The 19,873-nt window shown below is 52.1% G+C and overlaps 8 protein-coding genes across 8 annotated transcripts; 6 read left to right on the plus strand and 2 right to left on the minus strand.

The window, feature by feature from the left end:
• Nucleotides 1–211: 211 nt before the first annotated feature.
• APUU_31229A (Zn(II)2Cys6 transcription factor) lies at nucleotides 212–1,863 on the minus strand (the record flags this gene model as incomplete). Its single annotated transcript, XM_041702410.1, has 4 exons — nucleotides 212–514; nucleotides 599–1,037; nucleotides 1,094–1,577; nucleotides 1,665–1,863. 4 exons carry the CDS (start codon nucleotides 1,861–1,863, stop codon nucleotides 212–214), a joined length of 1,425 nt encoding a protein of 474 aa, XP_041555198.1.
• Nucleotides 1,864–2,236: 373 nt separating this feature from the next.
• On the plus strand, nucleotides 2,237–3,688 carry APUU_31230S (sulfatase family protein; the record flags this gene model as incomplete). The annotated part of the gene is made up of 1 exon (XM_041702411.1): nucleotides 2,237–3,688. One exon carries the CDS (start codon nucleotides 2,237–2,239, stop codon nucleotides 3,686–3,688), a length of 1,452 nt encoding a protein of 483 aa, XP_041555199.1.
• A 336-nt stretch (nucleotides 3,689–4,024) lies between these two features.
• Nucleotides 4,025–5,686, plus strand: APUU_31231S (uncharacterized protein; the record flags this gene model as incomplete). The annotated part of the gene is made up of 3 exons (XM_041702412.1): nucleotides 4,025–4,271; nucleotides 4,327–5,356; nucleotides 5,419–5,686. The coding sequence occupies 3 exons, from the start codon at nucleotides 4,025–4,027 to the stop codon at nucleotides 5,684–5,686; spliced, it is 1,545 nt and encodes a 514-aa protein (XP_041555200.1).
• A 942-nt stretch (nucleotides 5,687–6,628) lies between these two features.
• APUU_31232S (putative MFS sugar transporter) lies at nucleotides 6,629–8,500 on the plus strand (the record flags this gene model as incomplete). The annotated part of the gene is made up of 5 exons (XM_041702413.1): nucleotides 6,629–7,064; nucleotides 7,109–7,355; nucleotides 7,408–7,614; nucleotides 7,669–8,051; nucleotides 8,106–8,500. 5 exons carry the CDS (start codon nucleotides 6,629–6,631, stop codon nucleotides 8,498–8,500), a joined length of 1,668 nt encoding a protein of 555 aa, XP_041555201.1.
• Nucleotides 8,501–9,126: 626 nt separating this feature from the next.
• Nucleotides 9,127–13,469, plus strand: APUU_31233S (ABC transporter ATP-binding protein; the record flags this gene model as incomplete). The annotated part of the gene is made up of 11 exons (XM_041702414.1): nucleotides 9,127–9,267; nucleotides 9,315–9,395; nucleotides 9,448–9,563; nucleotides 9,611–9,665; nucleotides 9,711–10,312; nucleotides 10,367–10,982; nucleotides 11,026–11,590; nucleotides 11,636–11,808; nucleotides 11,860–12,389; nucleotides 12,439–13,396; nucleotides 13,443–13,469. The coding sequence occupies 11 exons, from the start codon at nucleotides 9,127–9,129 to the stop codon at nucleotides 13,467–13,469; spliced, it is 3,864 nt and encodes a 1,287-aa protein (XP_041555202.1).
• A 407-nt stretch (nucleotides 13,470–13,876) lies between these two features.
• On the plus strand, nucleotides 13,877–15,616 carry APUU_31234S (cytochrome P450; the record flags this gene model as incomplete). Its single annotated transcript, XM_041702415.1, has 5 exons — nucleotides 13,877–14,065; nucleotides 14,141–14,357; nucleotides 14,409–14,477; nucleotides 14,529–15,131; nucleotides 15,186–15,616. The coding sequence occupies 5 exons, from the start codon at nucleotides 13,877–13,879 to the stop codon at nucleotides 15,614–15,616; spliced, it is 1,509 nt and encodes a 502-aa protein (XP_041555203.1).
• A 532-nt stretch (nucleotides 15,617–16,148) lies between these two features.
• APUU_31235S (serine hydrolase domain-containing protein) lies at nucleotides 16,149–17,954 on the plus strand (the record flags this gene model as incomplete). Its single annotated transcript, XM_041702416.1, has 1 exon — nucleotides 16,149–17,954. The coding sequence occupies one exon, from the start codon at nucleotides 16,149–16,151 to the stop codon at nucleotides 17,952–17,954; it is 1,806 nt and encodes a 601-aa protein (XP_041555204.1).
• A 161-nt stretch (nucleotides 17,955–18,115) lies between these two features.
• On the minus strand, nucleotides 18,116–19,159 carry APUU_31236A (sterol desaturase family protein; the record flags this gene model as incomplete). Its single annotated transcript, XM_041702417.1, has 1 exon — nucleotides 18,116–19,159. One exon carries the CDS (start codon nucleotides 19,157–19,159, stop codon nucleotides 18,116–18,118), a length of 1,044 nt encoding a protein of 347 aa, XP_041555205.1.
• Nucleotides 19,160–19,873: the final 714 nt, after the last annotated feature.

The following is a 19,873-nucleotide window of genomic DNA, read 5'->3' on the forward strand; positions in this document are numbered from 1 at the left end:
AACCGACCAGCGACTGCATATTATGGAGCTGCGAGATTAGGGTGAGGCCCTTCTCGCCGGAGGATAGAGCAGTTGATATTTAGGCTGATTGCTTAATGTTATTGAGATTCTTGTTGGCAGGTTGATCTCGGTGGACATGTACTAACAGGTGTAGACCCGATTCGCGTCCGCCCTGAGCAACTACGAACAGCACATCAACAAGGGGTGCACTTTATTCTAATGCCACAAGATCTAGCATCAACTTCCGCTTCTTAATACCTCGATAGATGTCGTCAGGCCGATTATTCCCCCATGGCGGGTACTCCAATGGGGAACTCCAGGCCTCGCCAGAGACCTTCTCTTGCAAAAGGCCGAGGCGAGGGTTCACACTGTTCGAGATGGAGAATATGAATCCGGCTAGGTATTTCAATACATCTACCGCACCAACGCGTGTGCGATGATGATGTGCTGAGATACGAGGCATGCAGGAGACCATATCCGCGACGGAGATTGCAATGTCTGCTAGCTTCATATGCTGTCTTGCGGTTAACATCTTCGATCTTTCTTGTTGCCAGAATTGAAAAAGAGAGAGAGAGAGAGAGAGAGAGATACTACGTACCATTCCAAGCCCATGGGCTTCGACAAGCTCCCGCGGGAAATCGACAATATACTTCGCTGCCATTCGAGCCACCTGTTCAGGAAAGGCGACACTGAGACTGCCTTGTATGTCATCCGATAATTCGACGTGGAAAATAGCACGCTTCCACAGAACCATTCTCATCCACTGTTTCGTGATGAGGAAGTCGACGAGCTGTGAAACTGAAACAGCGCTACCGGGTATCGGCTCTTGCGTATTCTGGAGGCATATGTCCATGCCGTGGAAGAAATCGGATATGGCACCCGGTAACACGTCGTCCATGGCGTGTCCAAAGGTCTGGAAGAGCTGGCACATGCTTGTGAATGGTAGTAAAGATGAGGGATCCTCTGCTGCCTGCAGCGGTGGGAGGTTTGGGTCGAGATGCAAGATCCTTGGGAAGTCAAATCGGGTGGTGTGTCCTCTGGTTTTATTGGCTTTAGAAGGGAGCTGAGAGAAGAAATCTGTTTCGTAACGCACCTTTCTGTGATATGAAGCAACCAGACGATCCTGAGATGAAGCTGGGCTTCCTCGATTGGCAGATTGGCGTAATGCATACCCTGATCAAGCTCGAGTAATTGTGCGACAGTGATTGCCTCTCGAAGAAGCAGTGTGGCCTCACGTATTTTGCCTGCATTTGCAGAGTAAATGTGCAAGAAAAATGAGGACAGTAGGATATCAAGGTCAGGCCTTGGGCTGTATAGCAGAGATGTTCGCGCTTTCTTGGATTCTGCTGCCAGTATCGAGTGTTCAGTTATGCCTGGATAGCTCTGTCCATTATCTGGTATTCGATATTGAGCTGTCCGCTGGAGGATAACTGCGCTGATTGCAGTGCAGAGAGCGTATGCTGAAACATCTGCTGTGTTCAGAAGGCGGCTGCTCATGCGCTCTACGTCAATGACCGGCCAGAGAGTGTACGACTCCTGCAGGTAGATGTAGAGATACTGCAGTAGTTCATCTCGTGCTATATGATTGTTGGTGGAACCAGGTCTCGTTTCCGACGCGGGGGATGCAATATTCGACCCCGACGTATTGGCTGCTCGGCACTTACCAGGCTCTGCTCCCGGGGAAAGTTTTTGAGTCTTGGTACGAGATTTTCTTCTGTTGGACCATGGGCCTTTGGGGCCTGGCTTTGCGGATACGCGTACGGTTGTGCAGGAGAGATTATGCGCCTTGCACCGCTGGCACGGCGAATGCCGATCACATTTGGCTTTTCGCGCGGCGCATGGATCGCACGCTCGTTTCCACATTGGAATAGAAATAAAACCAAATAGTGGGGCGATGAGAGGACGACCAGTTTGGTGCAGTGCAGTAGGTGCTCCAGAGTAGGTTGCCAGTTGTCAGTATCTGGGCAGATGAGGGACGGAACAGAGTGATTCAGCCTTCAGTAAAGAAGTAACTAACTAACTAACTAACTAGTGCCGGAGAGAATGACCAATAATTGTGCTATTGGGCCGAACGATCGCGCCATCTCGTGCAGACGATCCATCATGCGCCAGTGCATAATCTCTCCGCGCAATTGCTCCGCAGTCCCATAGGTTCGTGTCCATAAGAAAGTAACGGGCCTAAAGGAAATGAAAGCAGACGTGCTCTCACTCTCAATGTTTGGTTGGTACTGTCAACATGTCTTCACACAAGAACGTCCTCCTGGTTATAGCCGACGACCTTGGCCGATCTCTCGGCTGTTACGGCGACAAGAACATAAAGACGCCCAGTATAGACTCGTTCGCTCGCAGGAGTACCGTCTTCGATAATGCCTTCGCAAGCACCGCATCCTGCAGCGGGAGTCGGTCTGTTCTCTACACGGGCCTCCATACTCATGAAAATGGCCAGTACGGGCTGAACCACTACACTCACCACTTTATGACATTCGATCATATCCAAACTGCCCCTGGCCTGCTACGGCAGTTTGGATACCTCACTGGAATCATAGGGAAGATCCACGTGGGACCCCTGTCGGTGTATCCATGGGAGGAGGTTGTGGAAAGCCCTACCCGGGACGTCAGATGGGTTGCCCAACAAGCGTCGTCTTTCTTCCAAAAAGCCAGAGAGGACAAACGACCATTCTTCCTGACTGTTGGGTATATGGACCCTCATCGAGACCACACTCGTGGCGGGTTTGGGAACGGTGACGCCGCGGTCTCGTCAGAGGATACGGCCTACAGCCCGGAGGATATCGCTGTCCCCAGCTTCCTGAGCGATACCCCCGAGGTGCGTCAGGAACTGGCAGAGTACTATCGGGCCATCGGTCGCGTGGATCGCGGATTTGGCCTTATTTTAGACTCGCTGAACGAGCATGGCTATGGAAATGATACACTGGTTATCTTCCTGAGCGACAACGGGCCGCCGTTCTTGAACTCCAAGACGACGCTGTATGATGCAGGTGTCCGACTTCCCCTGATAATCCACCAGCCAGGGGCGTCATCAAGGGCATCTTCCCAAGGGGTGCTGAATCCAAACATGGTATCCTTCACTGATATCCTACCGACAGTCCTGGACTGGGCGGGATATAAGGAGGAAGAACAACAGAATCGTCAGCCTAAGCGACGAGGCCGCTCTCTGCTACCTGTATTAGCGCAGTCAGAAGTGGAAGAGACCTGGGAACAGCATGCCTTTGGCTCCCATACCTTCCACGAGGTCACCAACTACTACCCGACACGGTTTCTACGAACAAGGCGATACAAGTACCACCGGAACATCGCATGGAAGCTGGATTTCCTTTTTTCGACAGACCTCTATGCCTCGCTCTCATGGGAGGGTATTCGGAATTCTTCGACAGGGCCCGTCAAGATAGGCGAGCGGTCTCTGAAAGCCTATATTCAACGCCCGCCAGAGGAGCTGTACGACCTCCAGAATGATCCTACGGAAACGGTCAATCTTGCTTCAGATCCGGCACATCAAGAGCTCCTCGTCAGTCTGCGAGGGAAACTAGAGACATGGCAGCGAGAAACGAACGATCCCTGGCTGTTTCGGGATGGAGTCTCGCTGTTGGAAATGCAGGGCCATCTGGACGCTGGGTTGGTGGTTCCAGATCGATTTGATTTCGATGTGTCTGCGCCAGGATCGAGGTCTTGATGGACAGACTTGTTGGCATTCTTTCGTATGGATTAACTGGATTAACTGCTGTATGATCCATGATAGGCAAAGAATTGATGCTTCCCACCTCGTATATTAGGGCCACGCTAGAATCCCGTCTCCAGCTAACTTGCTAAGAAAGTCCTGTGGGATAATTAACTTTAAAAATCTCTCCGCTATTGAAAATCTTCCCGCCAATCCGGTGGGTGCTGCTAATCGACATGTCTGAGGCCATCGCGCAATCTTCCGCGCTCATTGCACAACGTCCAGGGTATGTTATAACTTGGTAAGCATTCGCATCTCGAGAGCAAAATATGTAACCAATTGCCTACCAAAATGGCTCTCTTTCTAAAGAATAATCATCTTGCCCGGCACTTCAACCCTCGACTGGCAGGGGCTGTCGGGCTGATCAGTCTCTCAACGCTGAATTATGGATTCGACAACCAGGGCATAGCAACAAGCCAAGCGATGGAGTCCTACAAGAGACAATTCGGAGTGTATAGCCCGGAAACAGATACATGGGCCATCCCGACGTACTGGACGTCTCTCTTGAACAGCCTGAACTTCATCGGCTTCGCAGCTGGTCCGTACCAGCATCACTATCTTGCCATGAAAACCATCCGCTAATGCTCGAGCAGGATTGTATATCGGCAGTCTGGTCAGTGCCCGCTACGGCCGGCGCATGGCAATGTTCACCATGTCGATCTGGGCAATGATGTCTGCCACTGTGCTCATAAGCTCCGTGCGCATCGAACAGGTTCTCGCCGGCCGCATTCTGAACTACGCCTACGTCGGCATGGAACTCGCGACATGCCCCCCCTTCCAGGCCGAGATCATCCCGGCTCCTATCCGCGGTTTCGCGGTGGGCACGTACCAGGCTAGTCTGCTGGTCGGTGGAATCATCATAAATACCGTGTGTCTGGGGACGAGTGATTTGTCTAGCAATGCCGCCTGGAGAATTCCCCAGGGTTTATTCTATGTCGTCCCTACTATCGTTGCCTCCTGCGTTTGGTTTATCCCCGAGTCACCGCGCTGGCTTTTGCTGAATGACCGTCCTGAGGAAGCATTGGCGTCGCTGCGACAGCTGCGAGGACAGGCAGGGTCAGGAACAGGAACAGCTTCGAGTGGTGGTCATCTCACGCCAGAGGAAGAGCTGGCACGTCTGCGGACATCCCTAGCCCACGAGCAGAATCAAGGCACATACAGCGATCTATTCCGCGGCAGCAATCTCCGACGCACGCTCATCGCCCTCGGAATGAACTTCTTCATCCAAGCAACCGGGTCTCCATTCACCGCCGCATACGGGACACTCTTCGTGCAGTCGCTGAACTCAATCAACCCGTTCCAATTCTCCCTGATGAGCTCGTGCATCAACACCATCTCCTGCCTAGCGGCCATCTATATCACCGACAAGGTTGGGCGTCGGCCGTTGCTGATGCTGGGCTCTGTCTTGCAGGTGGTTTGGCTGTTTGTCATGGGTGGTGTCGGGACCGTGACATCGCCAACGACGGCGCAGAAGCAGGCGATTGTTGCGGCGACGGCCTTGTCTTCGGCGAGTCTGTGTTTTAGCTGGGATCCTATTAACTATATTGTCACGACGGAATTGCCGGCGACTCGTCTGCGTGATAAGACGCAGCGGGTTGCGTCGCTAGTGAATATTCTGACCAAGTTTGTTACCTTATATCTATATATCTGGGAAGAGCACGAAGAGCTAACATACATGACTCCAGTTTCATCTTCTCGTTTACAACACCGTACCTCCTCAACGCGCCCTACGCCAATCTGCACTCGAAGGTCGGCTTTATTTTCGGGTCGATTGCGTGCTGTTCGTTTGTGTTTGCCTATTTCTGTGTACCGGAAATGAAAGGTCGCTCGCTAGAGGAAATCAACAAGATGTTCCAGGACGGGGTTGCGATAAGGGATTTTGACAAATACCGCTGTGATGTGGTGGACGAGGTAGAGCCAGGGAAGGGACACGAAGGTATCAATAATATATAGTATTTCTAGTCCCCCGTTAACTATGCACGACAAGGCGAGAAGAGCTTGCGTGAGTCTGGCTGTTCGTTCAAATGAGGATTGTGTGCCCGTTGCTTTATATCAGACACTATGTAGTAGCATATCGGAACAGCCTCGCAATGTTAAGCATATATATATTTGCAAGGAACCACTGAAGAGCAGACCGACAAAAGCCCGACTTGGCTGCATAATCTCCCGGGTTTCGCCCGGATTTCTGCGTATATCTTCGGCATCAATGCCTGGTCTGATGATTCCAGCAGCGCGGCAGCCATGTCGGTCACTCATTGGCGTTGAAAGGTATGCAAGTGATCTTTCAATTCCGGACTTGAGTTCCAGGTGTAACTTGGTGCAGCACGGTGGATTCTGGAATGCCAATCATCACCGTGTTGAGGGCATCCCCGCATAGCCCGAGCCCCCAGTCTGGGGCCACCCAATTATGAGAATTCGCGGACAAAGTGCGAGCTTGCGAAGGGGGATTCAAGTGACAGCGTAATGGAGCCGGTCGAAGTGTCCAAGGAAGTTTCTGGTCATTCTGGTCTGATTCTGCCGGCGCATCCGGTTACACCGATCGACATTCCTCGTGCCCTGCGCTTCAAGACGGTTATGATCTCCGCGCTAGCAGAGCAAGCCTTTGCCAATTTAGTCAAGAATGCCGGGAATGAATCCTGTTTCCTTGGTCTCTGTCCACTCAGCGTCTGCTGCTGGAGCTGGAGTTGGCCGTCGTCGGCTTTGACGTGGGCCGATACACGGACATGGCTCAGCAAGATGCCGCACGAAATGCCCATGCAATCCAATTAATCGAATTATTGCAGCTTCCTTGTCCCCGCCCTGATCTTCTCTTTTATGTCTCGCCCTCCCCGGACGTTGCTCTTCTCCATATTCTTGCCCCAGAACCACACCCACCCGGGGTAAACTCGCAGAAAAATGGCGGAGTCAGAAAAGAAACAGCTCGAGGCCCTGGAAGTCGTGCGCGATCGCGCCCCAGAAGCCGATGCCTTTATCCAAGAAATGGAGAGCAAGCTGGAGGCCGCAGGAGGGCTGGATACCGGCTTCTTCCAGATTCAGTTCAGCAATCCGCAGCATTTCACCTGGCTGCTTGTCGCATTCGCCAGTATGGGTGGGCTACTCTCCGGCCTTGATCAGAGTCTCATCTCCGGCGCGAACCTGTATCTTCCCAAGGATCTGGGCCTGGATGACAGGCAGAATAGCTTGGTGAATGCGGGGATGCCGTTGGGTGCTGTTGGTGGTGCGCTGCTTCTGTCGCCCTGCAATGAGTATTTCGGGCGGAAGTGGGCGATTATCATATCGCTGGTTTTGTATACGATTGGTGCTGCGCTGGAGGCTGGTTCGATTAATTATGGTGCGTTGGTCATTCGATTCGAGTGGTCTCAGCTAACAGCCCAGGCATGATAATTGCATCGCGTGTCATCCTTGGTCTCGGTGTCGGTCTCGAGGGTGGTACAGTCCCCGTCTACGTCGCAGAGACAGTCGAGCGTCGCATCCGCGGTAACCTGGTCTCGCTGTACCAGTTCAATATTGCGCTGGGCGAGGTCCTTGGATATGTCGTCGCTGCCATCTTCCTGCATGTTCCGGGCAACTGGCGGTATATCCTGGGGTCGTCCCTCCTCTTTTCCACCATCATGTTCGCGGGGTGAGCGCTCAAGCACTAATATGAAACTATTCTTACCGTCTAATCTGTATAGCATGCTGTTCCTCCCCGAAAGTCCTCGATGGCTCGTGCATAAAGGCCGAACCCTCGATGCGTACAAGGTCTGGAAGCGCATCCGGGGCATCGACACCCCCGACGCAAGAGACGAGTTCTTCGTCCTGACTGGCTCTGTCCGACAAGAAGAGAATGAGGTTAATGAAGGCGCCCAGAACAAGCGCTTCCCGTGGATGGACTTTTTGACGTTCGTTTCCCACTCTTCTATACAACCTTCCACCAGCACTAACACCGTATATAGCGTCCCCCGCGCTCGTCGCTCGCTCATTTACGCAAATATTATGATCATGCTGGGTCAACTCACTGGCATCAACGCGATTATGTATTTCATGAGTGTGCTCATGTCTCAAATCGGGTTTAACGATGAGAACGCGAACTATATGTCGCTTGTTGGTGGTGGATCTCTCCTCCTAGGAACGATTCCGGCCATTTTCCTTATGGAATCGTTCGGCAGACGGTTCTGGGCTATTATAACGCTTCCAGGCTTCTTCATCGGCTTGGTCTTGATTGGCATCAGCTACCGGTTTGATGTCGAGACTGACCTTATGACTGTTGAGGGTTTATACCTCACCGGGCTCATCTTGTACCAGGGTTTCTTTGGTTCTTATGCTTGTTTAACATGGGGTACGTCACTATTCTAACACTCATTTGCTATACTACTATACTAACATGCAACAGTGGTCCCCTCAGAGGTCTACCCAACGTACCTCCGCAGCTACGGGATGACAACATCCGACGCCCTGCTCTTCCTCATGTCCTTCATCGTAACATACAACTTCACAGCAATGCAGCAAGCCATGGGCAAGACCGGCCTTGCATTGGGATTTTATGGCGGCATCGCAGTCGTCGGCGAAATCTACCAGATCTTCTTCATGCCCGAGACGAAGGACAAGACGCTGGAAGAGATCGAGGAAGTGTTTTCCCGGCCGACGCGGGAAATTGTGAGCGAGAACTGGGCGGGCGTTAAACAGAATTGTAGGGATTTGGCTTCTGGCAGGTGGAAGAAGGTGTTTGTTGAGCAGAGGAGGATGAGGCCTACTGTGCAGGAGGCCGAGTTGAAGATTATGTCTTAGGCCTGGATTTATTATATTGAGAGGTTATGAACTACGAGTGTTTTGACTAGAACGTATATACTAGATATAAATTGCTGATATCACAGTGTTGCCTATCTTCGTGTATGATATCCACAAGTACTCCTCGTAGGGAGGCAGCAGCAACAGGCTAGGCCGTGTAACAGGTGATATATCCACAATCCCTTGATAGGCGACATTGAGGCATTTCCAAAAGCACAATCCAGAGCGGCCGATTTTGCCCTACATTGCTCCAGGTTCACCCAGACCAGAGCACAGACACTGAACCAGGCAGCAAGCGAGACCCGTTTTCGAGTCTGCAGCTCCACATTCTTCAGAATCCTCGTAAGGCTGACTCGGGCTGATTCAGGCTCCAGCACTTTCTCCTCGTATTCACACCGAACATCGTATGAGGATCAGCAGCCAAGACGCCATGTCCACGAAGCTCCTGGTCCACCAATGACTGGACGGCCTTTGCGAGGAGCGTGCATCTGGAATGGAAGGCTGTCGAAGGGCGAAACGTGGGTGAAGTGGGAAACGATGCTTGCTGGATGATATGAATATTAAAGGGTCGGTCGTGGCACAAACGGACTGTGGCTGGTTTCTTGCCACAGCAAAACTAGTCCACTATGGCTGCGCCTGAATCGTCTAAATCGGCAGTGGATGGACAGAGGGAGTCCGAGCCAGATAGTCTGCAGAATGCTGCTGGTGAAGAGGGTGGGCCTGCTAAGGCTGAAGACATTAAGCTTCCCTTCTTCCCTAGCTATATGGTATGCCACCACTGGATATGCAGACTCGCTGAACTAATGCTACTAAGAGAATCCTCTCGTACGGTACTGGAAACTATGGCTGGCTTCTTATGGTCGTAGGCCTTGCATGCTCCATGGGCTCTGGAGTTGTGAGTGTCATGTTACTACACTGCAAATGTTCCAGGATGCTGATATTGGCAGGCTCTCCCTTTGATGAACATTGTTTTTGGGGATATCACCAAAGACTTTAGCGAGTACTTTGTTCCTGGATCTGGTATCACAGAGTCCGAGTTCAAGGCTGCAGTCAACAAGAATTCGTATGTACTGGCTCATGCACGAGAGACCCTTCCACTAACATTACCAGGCTCTTTATTCTGTACCTGTTCATTGGAAAGTTCATACTAACCTATATCTTCACGGTATGCACCCTATCTACATCATATAACACCCAATAACAAAGCCAGATCTCCTTCCGAGTATTCAGCCTGAAAGCCTCCTCCGCAATCCGGCTCGAATACATGCGCGCCCTATTCGCACAGCCCGTGAGCAAACTCGACGAAATCTCCGTCGGCAGCGTCACAAACACCATCACCGGCCTCTCCAACACCCTCCAGGAGAGCATGTCCGACCGCCTCGCCCTCCTCTTCCAATCCATCGCCATATTCATCGCCGCATACGCAATCGCCTTCCGGTACTCCTGGGCCTTGACGCTGGCTGTCAGCTCCGCGATCCTCTTCATGGGCCTGTGCGTGACAGTCGCAGCCCCGATCTTGATTAAGGGCAATCGAGCTGTGGAGCTTGCAGACGAGAAGCACGCTGCTGTTGCCGCGGATGTCTTTAGTTCTATCCGGACTGTGTTTTCGCTGGGTGCTGAGGCGTCTCTTGCCAGGAGATATGGGGAGTGGGTTGAGGAGGCGAGGAGGAGAGGCATGAAGCTGGCCCCTGTTATGGGTGTGCATCTGGGACTGGTGTTCTTCTCTATGTATGCGAGCTTTGCGCTGGCGTTCTGGTTCGGGTTGAAGCTTTATCGCGAGGGGAGGATTCCTGATGTGGGTGTTGTTATTACGTGCGTATCTCCGACCCTGATGGCGTTGGTTGGGTGAATGCTGACCTGGGGTAGTGTTTTCTTCTCCGTCTTGATAGTTACGACTATCATGGGCAGCATTCTCGCGCCGGTCATGGTAATCACCAAGGCTGTTAGTGCGTCCGGGTCGTTTTTCTCTATCATTGACTCTGAACGGAAACCGGTTGATGGGGTGAGAGTGTCCAGTCGGTCTGATATCGTCTTTAGCGATGTGACATTTGCGTATCCAACCCGGCCTGAGGTATCTGTGTTGAAATCTTTCAGTGTCTGTTTCCAACGGGGAAAAGTAACAGCCCTGGTTGGACCTTCGGGGTCTGGGAAGAGTACCATTGTTGCACTGCTTGAGAGATGGTATGACCTGCAGATGCACAGTGCATCGGAGAAGGGAGAAAGCGATGTAAAGCCGACAGCAACGGGCAGCATCGAAGTGGATGTCCACAATATCAACGAGTTGGATTTGAAATGGTGGAGATCGCAGATCGGGCTCGTCCAGCAAGAACCGTTTCTGTTCCATGATACAGTCTACAATAATGTCTGCTTTGGCCTCATTGGGTCTGAATGGGAGGGAGAGTCGGATCAGGTCAAGAAGAAACTCGTCGTTGAGGCATGCAAGGAGGCTTTTGCTGATGAGTTTGTGCAGCGACTGCCATTGGTACGCACCACTCGCTTTGACTCCTTCTATGCTGACTCTTTAGGGCTACGAGACTATCGTCGGCGAAGGGGGCATCACGTTGAGTGGTGGGCAGCGCCAACGCCTAGCCATTGCTCGAGCCATTGTCAGCCAGCCCACGATATTGGTATTGGATGAAGCAACCAGTGCGATCGACGTTCGTGGAGAGAAGATTGTCCAGGAAGCCTTGGACCATGTTTCCAAGGACCGTACAACAATCACGATTGCGCATCGACTGTCGACCGTCCGGAATGCAGACCACATTGTTGTAATCAAGGACGGGGCAAAGTGCGAAGAGGGAACCCATGCCGACCTTCTCTCCATGAATGGCGTTTACCATGACTTGGTCCATGCCCAGCAGCTTGAGCCACTGACTGAAGTGAAGGATCCCATGACGGGCGAGGAAGTAGGCTCCCATGTGTACGACTCCATGGCTCTAGAAGGCAAAGAACCCATAAGCAACAATGAACATACGGAGGCAAAACCGAAGAAAGTCAGGGCATTTCGAACTTTCGGTTTCCTGATGTACGAGCAGCGCAAATACTGGTGGCTTTACAGCGTCGTCCTGGTGGCTGCCGGTGCTGGCGGAGGTACGAGTCCCATCCCCTGCAAGACAACCCATTGACTCTTAGCAGCTGGATACGCCATTCAAAGCTACCTGTTTGCGAAGCTGGTCGAGGCCTTTCAGTTCACTGGAAAGCAACTCGCCGATGCTGCCAACTTCTGGGCGCTGATGTTCTTCATCCTGGCACTGTGTGTGATGGCTGTTTATTTCACGCTGGGATTCAGCTCAACTACCTTTTCATCTGTAGGTCTCTGGTCTCACTATAATATCAATGTTGCTTGCTAACGAGAATAGTTTGTCGCGGCAGTATATCGCAAGGACTATTTCCAGAGTCTGCTGCGCCAGCCAATTCCCTTTTTCGACCAGGACGCCAACGCCTCTGGAAGCCTTGGTGGGCGTCTCTCTAGCGACGTGCGACAGCTTCAAGAACTATTCGGGACAAACGGAATATTCCCCCTAATATCAATTTTCACCGTGGTTGGCTGCGTCGCCGTGTCGTTCGCCTTTGGGTGGAAGCTCGCGGTAGTTACATTCTTTGCAGCACTACCGATTATCTTTGGAGCTGCGTACATCCGCGTTCGATATGAGTTGGAGTTTGAGGAGTTGAATGCAAAAGTCTATGCGGAGAGCTCCAAGTTCGCGGCCGAATCTATACGTGCGTTTCGCACTGTCAGTGCCCTCACGATGGAGGGCCATATCCTAGACAAGTATTCCGGGTTGCTGGCGGAACAGCGACAGAGGGCCCTGCGTAAGGCGTGGTTCGCTGCTTTGATAATTTCACTCTCGAGTACTGTCGACTTTTGTGCCATGGCTCTGACCTTCTGGTACGACTCTTCGATCAAAGAATCAGCCTGTGCTAATCGTCTATTATAGGTATGGTGGCCAGCTCCTCGTAACAAGAGAGTATGACCTAGTGGCCTTCTTCGTCGTCTACATTGCTATTATTCAAGGAGGACAGACAGCTGGTCAATTCTTCAGCTTTGCTCCCAATATCGCACAGGCAATGGCATCGGCCAACCGCATTCTACAGATGCGCACACTCAATGAAAGCACCACGACCTCTGGGAATGTTCAAACGCCGGACTCTGCAGATATCCAATTCAAGAATGTTTCATTCGAGTATGCCTCTCGCGACAGCCCGGTCTTCGCAGACCTCAATTTCACAGTCGAGAGCGGCCAGTTCGCAGCTCTTGTCGGACCTTCTGGCTGTGGCAAATCGACCGTCGCGTCGTTACTCGAACGGTTTTACGAGCCTACACAGGGAAATATCTTGTTCGGACAGACACCGATCGATTCCATGGAGCTATCTTCCTACCGTAAAAGTTTGTCTCTTGTCGCCCAAGAATCCAAACTGTTCAGTGGAACTATACGCGAGAATCTACTACTCGGTATAGAGAATGACACCTCGACGGCTGTAGAAGACCGCATGATACAAGCAGCCAAAGACGCTGAGATCCACGAGTTCATAAACTCCCTCCCGGATGGGTACTCCACGCAGCTGGGCGCGAACGCGCAGACATCCCTCAGCGGAGGCCAGAAGCAGCGGCTGTGTATTGCGCGAGCGCTGCTTCGGAACCCACGACTGCTTATACTAGACGAAGCAACATCCAGTTTAGACTCGCAGTCGGAGAAGCTGATCCAGCAGGCTATAGAGCGGTTAGCTGGGAAGGGCCAGTTGACTATCCTTGCGATTGCGCACCGGCTGGCGACTATCCAGAAGGCGGATGTCATTTTTGTGTTTGGGGAGGGTGCGTCTGGCCAGGGATCGAGGATTGTGGAAAGAGGGACGCATCATGAGTTGTTGAGGATGAGGGGGACTTATTGGCAGATGGTATGTGACTTCCTGTGGTTTATGGTGTCTTGCTAACTATGAGTAGTGCCAGGCTCAAGCATTAGATCAGTAGCGCTTCTCCCACCAGCGACAGAGATCTTTATGAATAATGCCCATGTAAAGATCTTCATGTATAATAGTGTTCTCCTCTCCTGACCGACTGTCTTCGCAGTCCTGTACTATATGACCAAATGCCACTCATAAACATAATTACCAATATCGTTCCGCGTAAGCCACGGAGTGCTTAGTCTGATTATCTTGAAATCAATTGTTCTCTCGTTGTTTATCATTGGAAAGATTCCAATAGGTGTGGAGGTAAGCTGACAGCATAGAGAAGTATAAACCAGCAGCGTGTGCGTATTCGTATACAGCAGCCACCTCACCAGGTACGCCTGGGTAAAAACATAAATAATGAGCCCAATTTCCATTCTGCGATGTGAAGTATAGCTGAGGGTCATCATGGTCGATATTACTGATACAATGTTCCCTGCCAGTCGAGGGCTTGCGCTGTCACTCGTCGCGGTACTCCTAGGCTGGTTATACTGGTTCCAGAATCCCCAGATATATCCCCTGGTTAATGGAAAGCGCCGCTTTGGGTTCCGGGCAGTTCACGCGCAACGACGGTTTCTGTCTAATGCGCGTGGTCTGATTCAGCAAGGCCTCGCCCAGGTATGCTACCATCCATATCGCTGAATGGGATGTGATCCATGGTTAAAGAGATTAATGAATCCCTCCTTTTTACAGTGGCCTGTCTTTAGGATTCTAACCGACAACGGATACAAACTCGTGCTTAGTCCGAAATATGCCAATGAAATTAGGTCTCATGAAGACCTGAACTTTGTCAAGGCCGCCGTGGACAGGTTCCACGCCGAGATACCTGGATTCGAGGTCTTTAAGCAGGCGACCAGGGCGGATGATATTCTGCAGGATGCGATCAGAACGAAGATGACCCAAAGTCTTGGTATGCTTTTCATCTGTGAAATCGTTCCATGACTGCCACTGACAACTGAAGGGAGTGTCACGAAGCCACTATCGCAGGAGATGGGTGCTGCGCTGCAGACCAACTGGACGGATTCACCTGGTGAGCTGAAGCATGGATATCATATAAAACAGCCCACGCTGACCGTTTTAGAATGGCACACCATCACACTCAAACCCACAATCCTCAATATCATCGCCCAGATATCATCCCGGGTCTTCCTCGGTGACCGCCTCTGCCGAAACCCAGACTGGCTCCGGATCACAGTGGATTACACGGTTGACTGCTTCGAGGCCGCAGACACACTGCGCTTGTGGCCGGCGCTTTTGAGACCTATCGTCTCCCCATACATTCCATCATGCCGAAAGATCCGGGCAGAGATCCAAGAGGCTAGGGATATCATTTTCCCTGTACTCGAGCAACGAAAAAAAGAGAAACAAGACGCTATTGACCGGGGAGATACACCGGAAAAGTACAACGACGCTATGGAGTGGATGGAACAGTGCGCTAAGGGACGGCCGTATGATGCTGCTATTGCGCAGCTGACGTTCTCCGTGGCGGCGATTCATACCACGTCTGACATGCTTGTGCAGGTATTGTATGATATCTGTGGATATGAGGGGCTGGTTGAGGAGTTGCGAGAGGAAGTTACCACTGTGTTGAGGGCGGATGGATGGACCAAGACTGCGCTGCATAAATTGAGGTTAATGGATAGTGTGATGAAGGAAAGTCAGAGACTTAAGCCAAGTCAAATCAGTAGGTTCATTCCTAGTTCCGCTGTTCATTTGCTAGACACTGACCATTACGTAGTCTCCATGCAACGCCTGGCGGAGAAGACAATCAAGCTCTCTGATGGAACTACGATCCCTAAGAATACCCTGCTCTATGTCTCGTCCGAGCGTATGTGGGATGAGTCCATCTACCCAAACCCGGATCAATTCGACCCTTACCGGTTCCTGCGGCTTCGTCAAACTCCTGGACATGAAGCGTCGGCGCAGCTCATAACGCCAACTCCGGAGCATCTGGGGTTCGGCCTAGGGAAGCATGCTTGTCCCGGGCGTTTCTTTGCTGCCAATGAGATGAAGGTCGCGCTGTGTCACATTTTACTGAAGTATGATATTAAGATGACCAAGGAGTGGGAGGATCCACGGCCGATTAGGAGGGAGGTGGTCCTTTTGGCAGACCCTAGGGCAAAGATGGTGCTTCGGAGGAGACAGACTGAGATTGATTTGGATATTTAGGGCTAATGCACATTACTGGTGTTTATCCAAAATCATAAACAAACCCGAATAAGCACAGGAAACCATAAAGGCCGCATGATGAGTTGTCTAAGCACGCCATTTACCATAAACTGGTACAAGAGAGGATGTTAAAATATGAATGCAATTTCAAGCATGTTCAACAATGACACCACATATAACAGTTCTTCCATAGCAGGGATCAGTGGGATCACCCGAGATTCGTCCCAAACAGGAAAGCAGTCAGTCGAACTGAGCTAACCCTTTCTGGACCGATCCTGCGCCGCCAATCAGCAGCCCGTATCCAGAATGCAGAATGGGGCGATGAGGTCAGTCCACTGCGATCAGCAACGAGTCTATACAGATCGGGTGAATTGCTGCGACAGTTGGCGTGGCGCAGGGCTGACTGCAAAAGTATGCAAAAATGAAGCTATTTCTTGGTCGCGATGGTGGTCACTGCCTCACCGCAGCTGTATAAGAAGAGCCTGCCACTGCCTCGCTGCAGCTTACAGTCGAGCATTTATACCCGCCCAAGATGAAGCTCCAAACCTCCCTCCTCTTAACATCGTTGTCTCTTCCCGGTGCTCTCTCGGGCTTCCTGGGCCCGATCTATCCAGCTCCGAGAGATCTCTCCAGCCGCAACAGTCACGTCGCAGCGAGCTGGAGGAACCTCTCAGCCAGTCTGGACAACGCCCTGCACCGGTCGAACACCACTCTATCCAAACTACGAGACACGACCTTTTCAATTGGTGTGTTCTCGACGCACGATGCAGCTGCCCAGAACCTGCAATACCATTATGCGTCTCCGGAAATTCTGAACTCGAAGAACGGCACGCACAAAGTAGACGGCGACAGTATCTACCGGGTGGCGAGTGTATCCAAGCTGTTCACCGTGCTTGCAGCCCTAGTCGAGCTCGACGGCCAGGACTGGGAGCTGCCTCTGTCGGTAATATTCCCTGAGTTTGCACAGTACCTCCGCGAGCATTCCAACACCCTTGACCCGGTGTACGACACTCAATACGATGCTATCACCCCCAAGGCGCTTGCCTCCCACATGGGTGGCATCGCCCAGTATGGTGCGCCCTGGATCGGGGGGGATTTGTTCATTAGCAGCCAGGTTGGCAACACCTCGTTACCCGACCTTGGCCTTCCCCCTATTGGTAAAAATGACCGCTTTACCTGGCCTCCCTGTGCAACTCTCGAGGGTCTTGCTGGAGTTTGTGCGCCCGACGACTACGCTGAAGGCACCGCGGGCAGCCCCCCGATCTTCCTGCTCTGGTCCGCCCCAGTGTACTCGAACCACGGTCTGACTCTGCTCGGAATCGCCATTGCCAATCTCACTGGCAAGTCCCTCGACCAGGTCTACCAGGACAGCGTGTTCGACCCGCTCAAGCTGAAGTCGACGTACTCCGTTATCCCCCCAAGGTCAGAGCTGCACCGGTCTGTCGTAGCTGGCGGTACTGTTGACGCCGGCTTCGGTACCGAAAACGGTCTATCCAAGTCCTCTGGTGGTATATTCTCAACCCTTAACGACCTCGCCAAGTTCGGCACCGGAATCCTCAACTCAACGCTGCTCTCGCCCACCGAGACCCGGCGCTGGATAAAGCCTGTTTCTCACACGTCCAGCCTGCATATCTCCATCGGCGCACCCTGGGAGATCTACCGCTACGAACATCCGGAAACCGGTCTTGTTACCGATATATACACCAAACTCGGCGACTCAGGCAGTTACGGCGGCCTCACAGCCATCCTCCCAGACTTCGACGCCGGATTCAGCGTCATCACGGCCAGTTCGGAGGCCACCCGAAGCGACAACACCCTCTTCCTAATCCAGCAGATCGTCGACGCCATCCTGCCCGCATTAACAAAGCAAGCCGGCGCCGAGCTCGAGCGCAAATACGCAGGCACATATACCTCTACCACCCCGGGCCTCAACAGCTCCATCACATTCAAAGCCGTCGGACCCAAGGGCCCCGAAGCCCTACCGGGTCTTCAAATCTCGTCCTGGGTCAGCAATGGCACAGACCTCACCCCGCATATCAAGACCCTTTTCCGCTCGCCACCCTACCAGCAACCCTACAGTCTACGCCCGGCCATCTCGCCTGCTGGGGACGCAGGCAAGATCGTGTTCCGCCCGGCCACGGCGGTCGTGAAACCCATCGAGCCGCGCGATCCGTCGAACCTGTTCACTAGCTTTTACTACGCCGATGACTTTGCGTTCTTGGGGCAGACTAGTTATGCGCTGCAGTATCTGTCTGAGTTTGTGTTTGATGTGCAGAAGGATGGACGTGTGAGCAGTGTAACTCCTGCGGCTTGGAGAGTCAAGTTGGAGAAGCAGTGATTGCTATTCATTGTATATTTGCTGGTTAATAGATAGTACTCGAATCTTAATTTGTATGTTTAGATTGATTGGTATTTCTCTAGAGTACTAGATCTTCATGTGTATCATCAATTGACAGCATACTGTCCGCCTCCCACCAGAAGAAGGGCAATATATCAAAGTTAAAACAAAGGCATCGACACCTTCGCCCCATAGTCCACATTCTCCTGCACGGACTCAATTCTCTTCCCACTAGTCCCAAACACCCTATCCCACAACCTCGTCTGCTTGCCATAGTTATGGCTACTCTTCCACCCCCGTCGATGATGCAAGTCATGATCCTCGATAACCAGCTCAGCATCAAAAGCCCTCAACAGAAACGTCAACGGGTTCGGCACAGCCGCATGAATCCGCAGCCCACTGTGCCCAGCAATCTCCGCAAACATGACATACTGCGAGCAGAAGAACCACTCGTAGAACGCCATCGGGAATCCGAGCGCTTTCATGCTAAAGTACGTCATCAGCGGGATCCCCGCGATATCGAAGAACTCCTGCTCGTGGTCCGCGTAGATCGTGAGCAGCGGGTTCGGGTGCTTGGTGAGGTGGTGGCGGCGGTGGTATTTCCAGAGCCCGTCCATCTCGTGCATCAGGCGGTGGTACCAGTAGAACCAGAAGTCGAGGATGATGCCGTACATTCCTGCTTGGAAGGGGAGGAGGAGGAAGTTCATATCCGAGGGGCTGCGTTTGGTGTTGTATGAAAGGTAGATCATGAATAGTGGACGGATGGACCCAGCGAGGAGAACGGAGGTCAGGGTCTTTTGCACACCGGCGTCAGGGACACCGTCACGCTCGTGCTGGTCGCCATCTAGGAAGCCGTATTTGTGGCCTAGGGCGCGGAGGGCGCGGATCTCGCGGGTGGTTGAGATGCGCGAGGCGTAGTAGTAGTAGAAGTATGCAATGACAGGGCCGAAGTTCCACCCGGTATAGCGGATGAAGAGTTCGTGCAGGGCCAGCGTGATGCCCGTGTAGAAGACGATCCAGCGGTGGAGGTACCAGTCGGACATGTATGGGATTTTCTCGTCCTTCTGGTGCACTGGGACCTCCTTGTCCAGGTCGACGTGGTGAACGTCTACCGAGTCGAGGATCTTGTGGAAGATGGTCCACTGGCTCCTGTCCTGGCGGCGCCAGGTGGACTTCATGGAGTCGCGGGGGTTGGGATGGCTCATTTTGAGTGATGGATTGATTGCAGTGAGATCCAGCCTGCAGGGTCTGGGGGAGCAGACCGGGGCTCTTATATACCAGTTTCTGGTGCCCCACGTTCAGCATCTCAGGCTGTCTCTTTCTTCATATGATGAACCAGACTCTGATCTATGGGGGAGCCAATCATGCTGCAGTATCTTGAATGTTGACCCACCTGATCGCAAGGACTTCCGTAAAGGGAAAGGTGTTGCGAGTCCCAGCTGCCTCGGCTGCTGCTGAATCTTCATATTCAGGCAGTTATTCATGAACATGGAAAATGGAAACATTCAATTGGTTTCTAATTATTGGGACCGTTTTCGCCTCTTGTTGTGCCCTGTTCCGATCTAACGTTGGTAGATCTTACTCCAGCTATATATTTAACCGCGGTATGGCCAATATATACCGACACCCAGATGTGGCAACATATGCTCAAAATATTTTATCGCCATTCATAACAGATAAAATCATGTAGCAAAATGCATAAGGCTACGATATATGGATTTGACTAGTAATAATCCTGCACATACTTGCATTGATAATGTCCCAGGCAACCTCCAGTTCCCACCACGCAGTAATCCATGAACAGGGCTGTATATTGATTAATGGTAAGGATTGACTGGCAAAGACGAAATGCCAGGCGACAGTCAAGACTGCGTAATAGCCCGTGCTCTACTCTCGATCGTCAGTCTATACGAGACACA

Source organism: Aspergillus puulaauensis, chromosome 3, assembly GCF_016861865.1.
Source record: "Aspergillus puulaauensis MK2 DNA, chromosome 3, nearly complete sequence".
NCBI classification, from domain to species: domain Eukaryota; kingdom Fungi; phylum Ascomycota; class Eurotiomycetes; order Eurotiales; family Aspergillaceae; genus Aspergillus; species Aspergillus puulaauensis.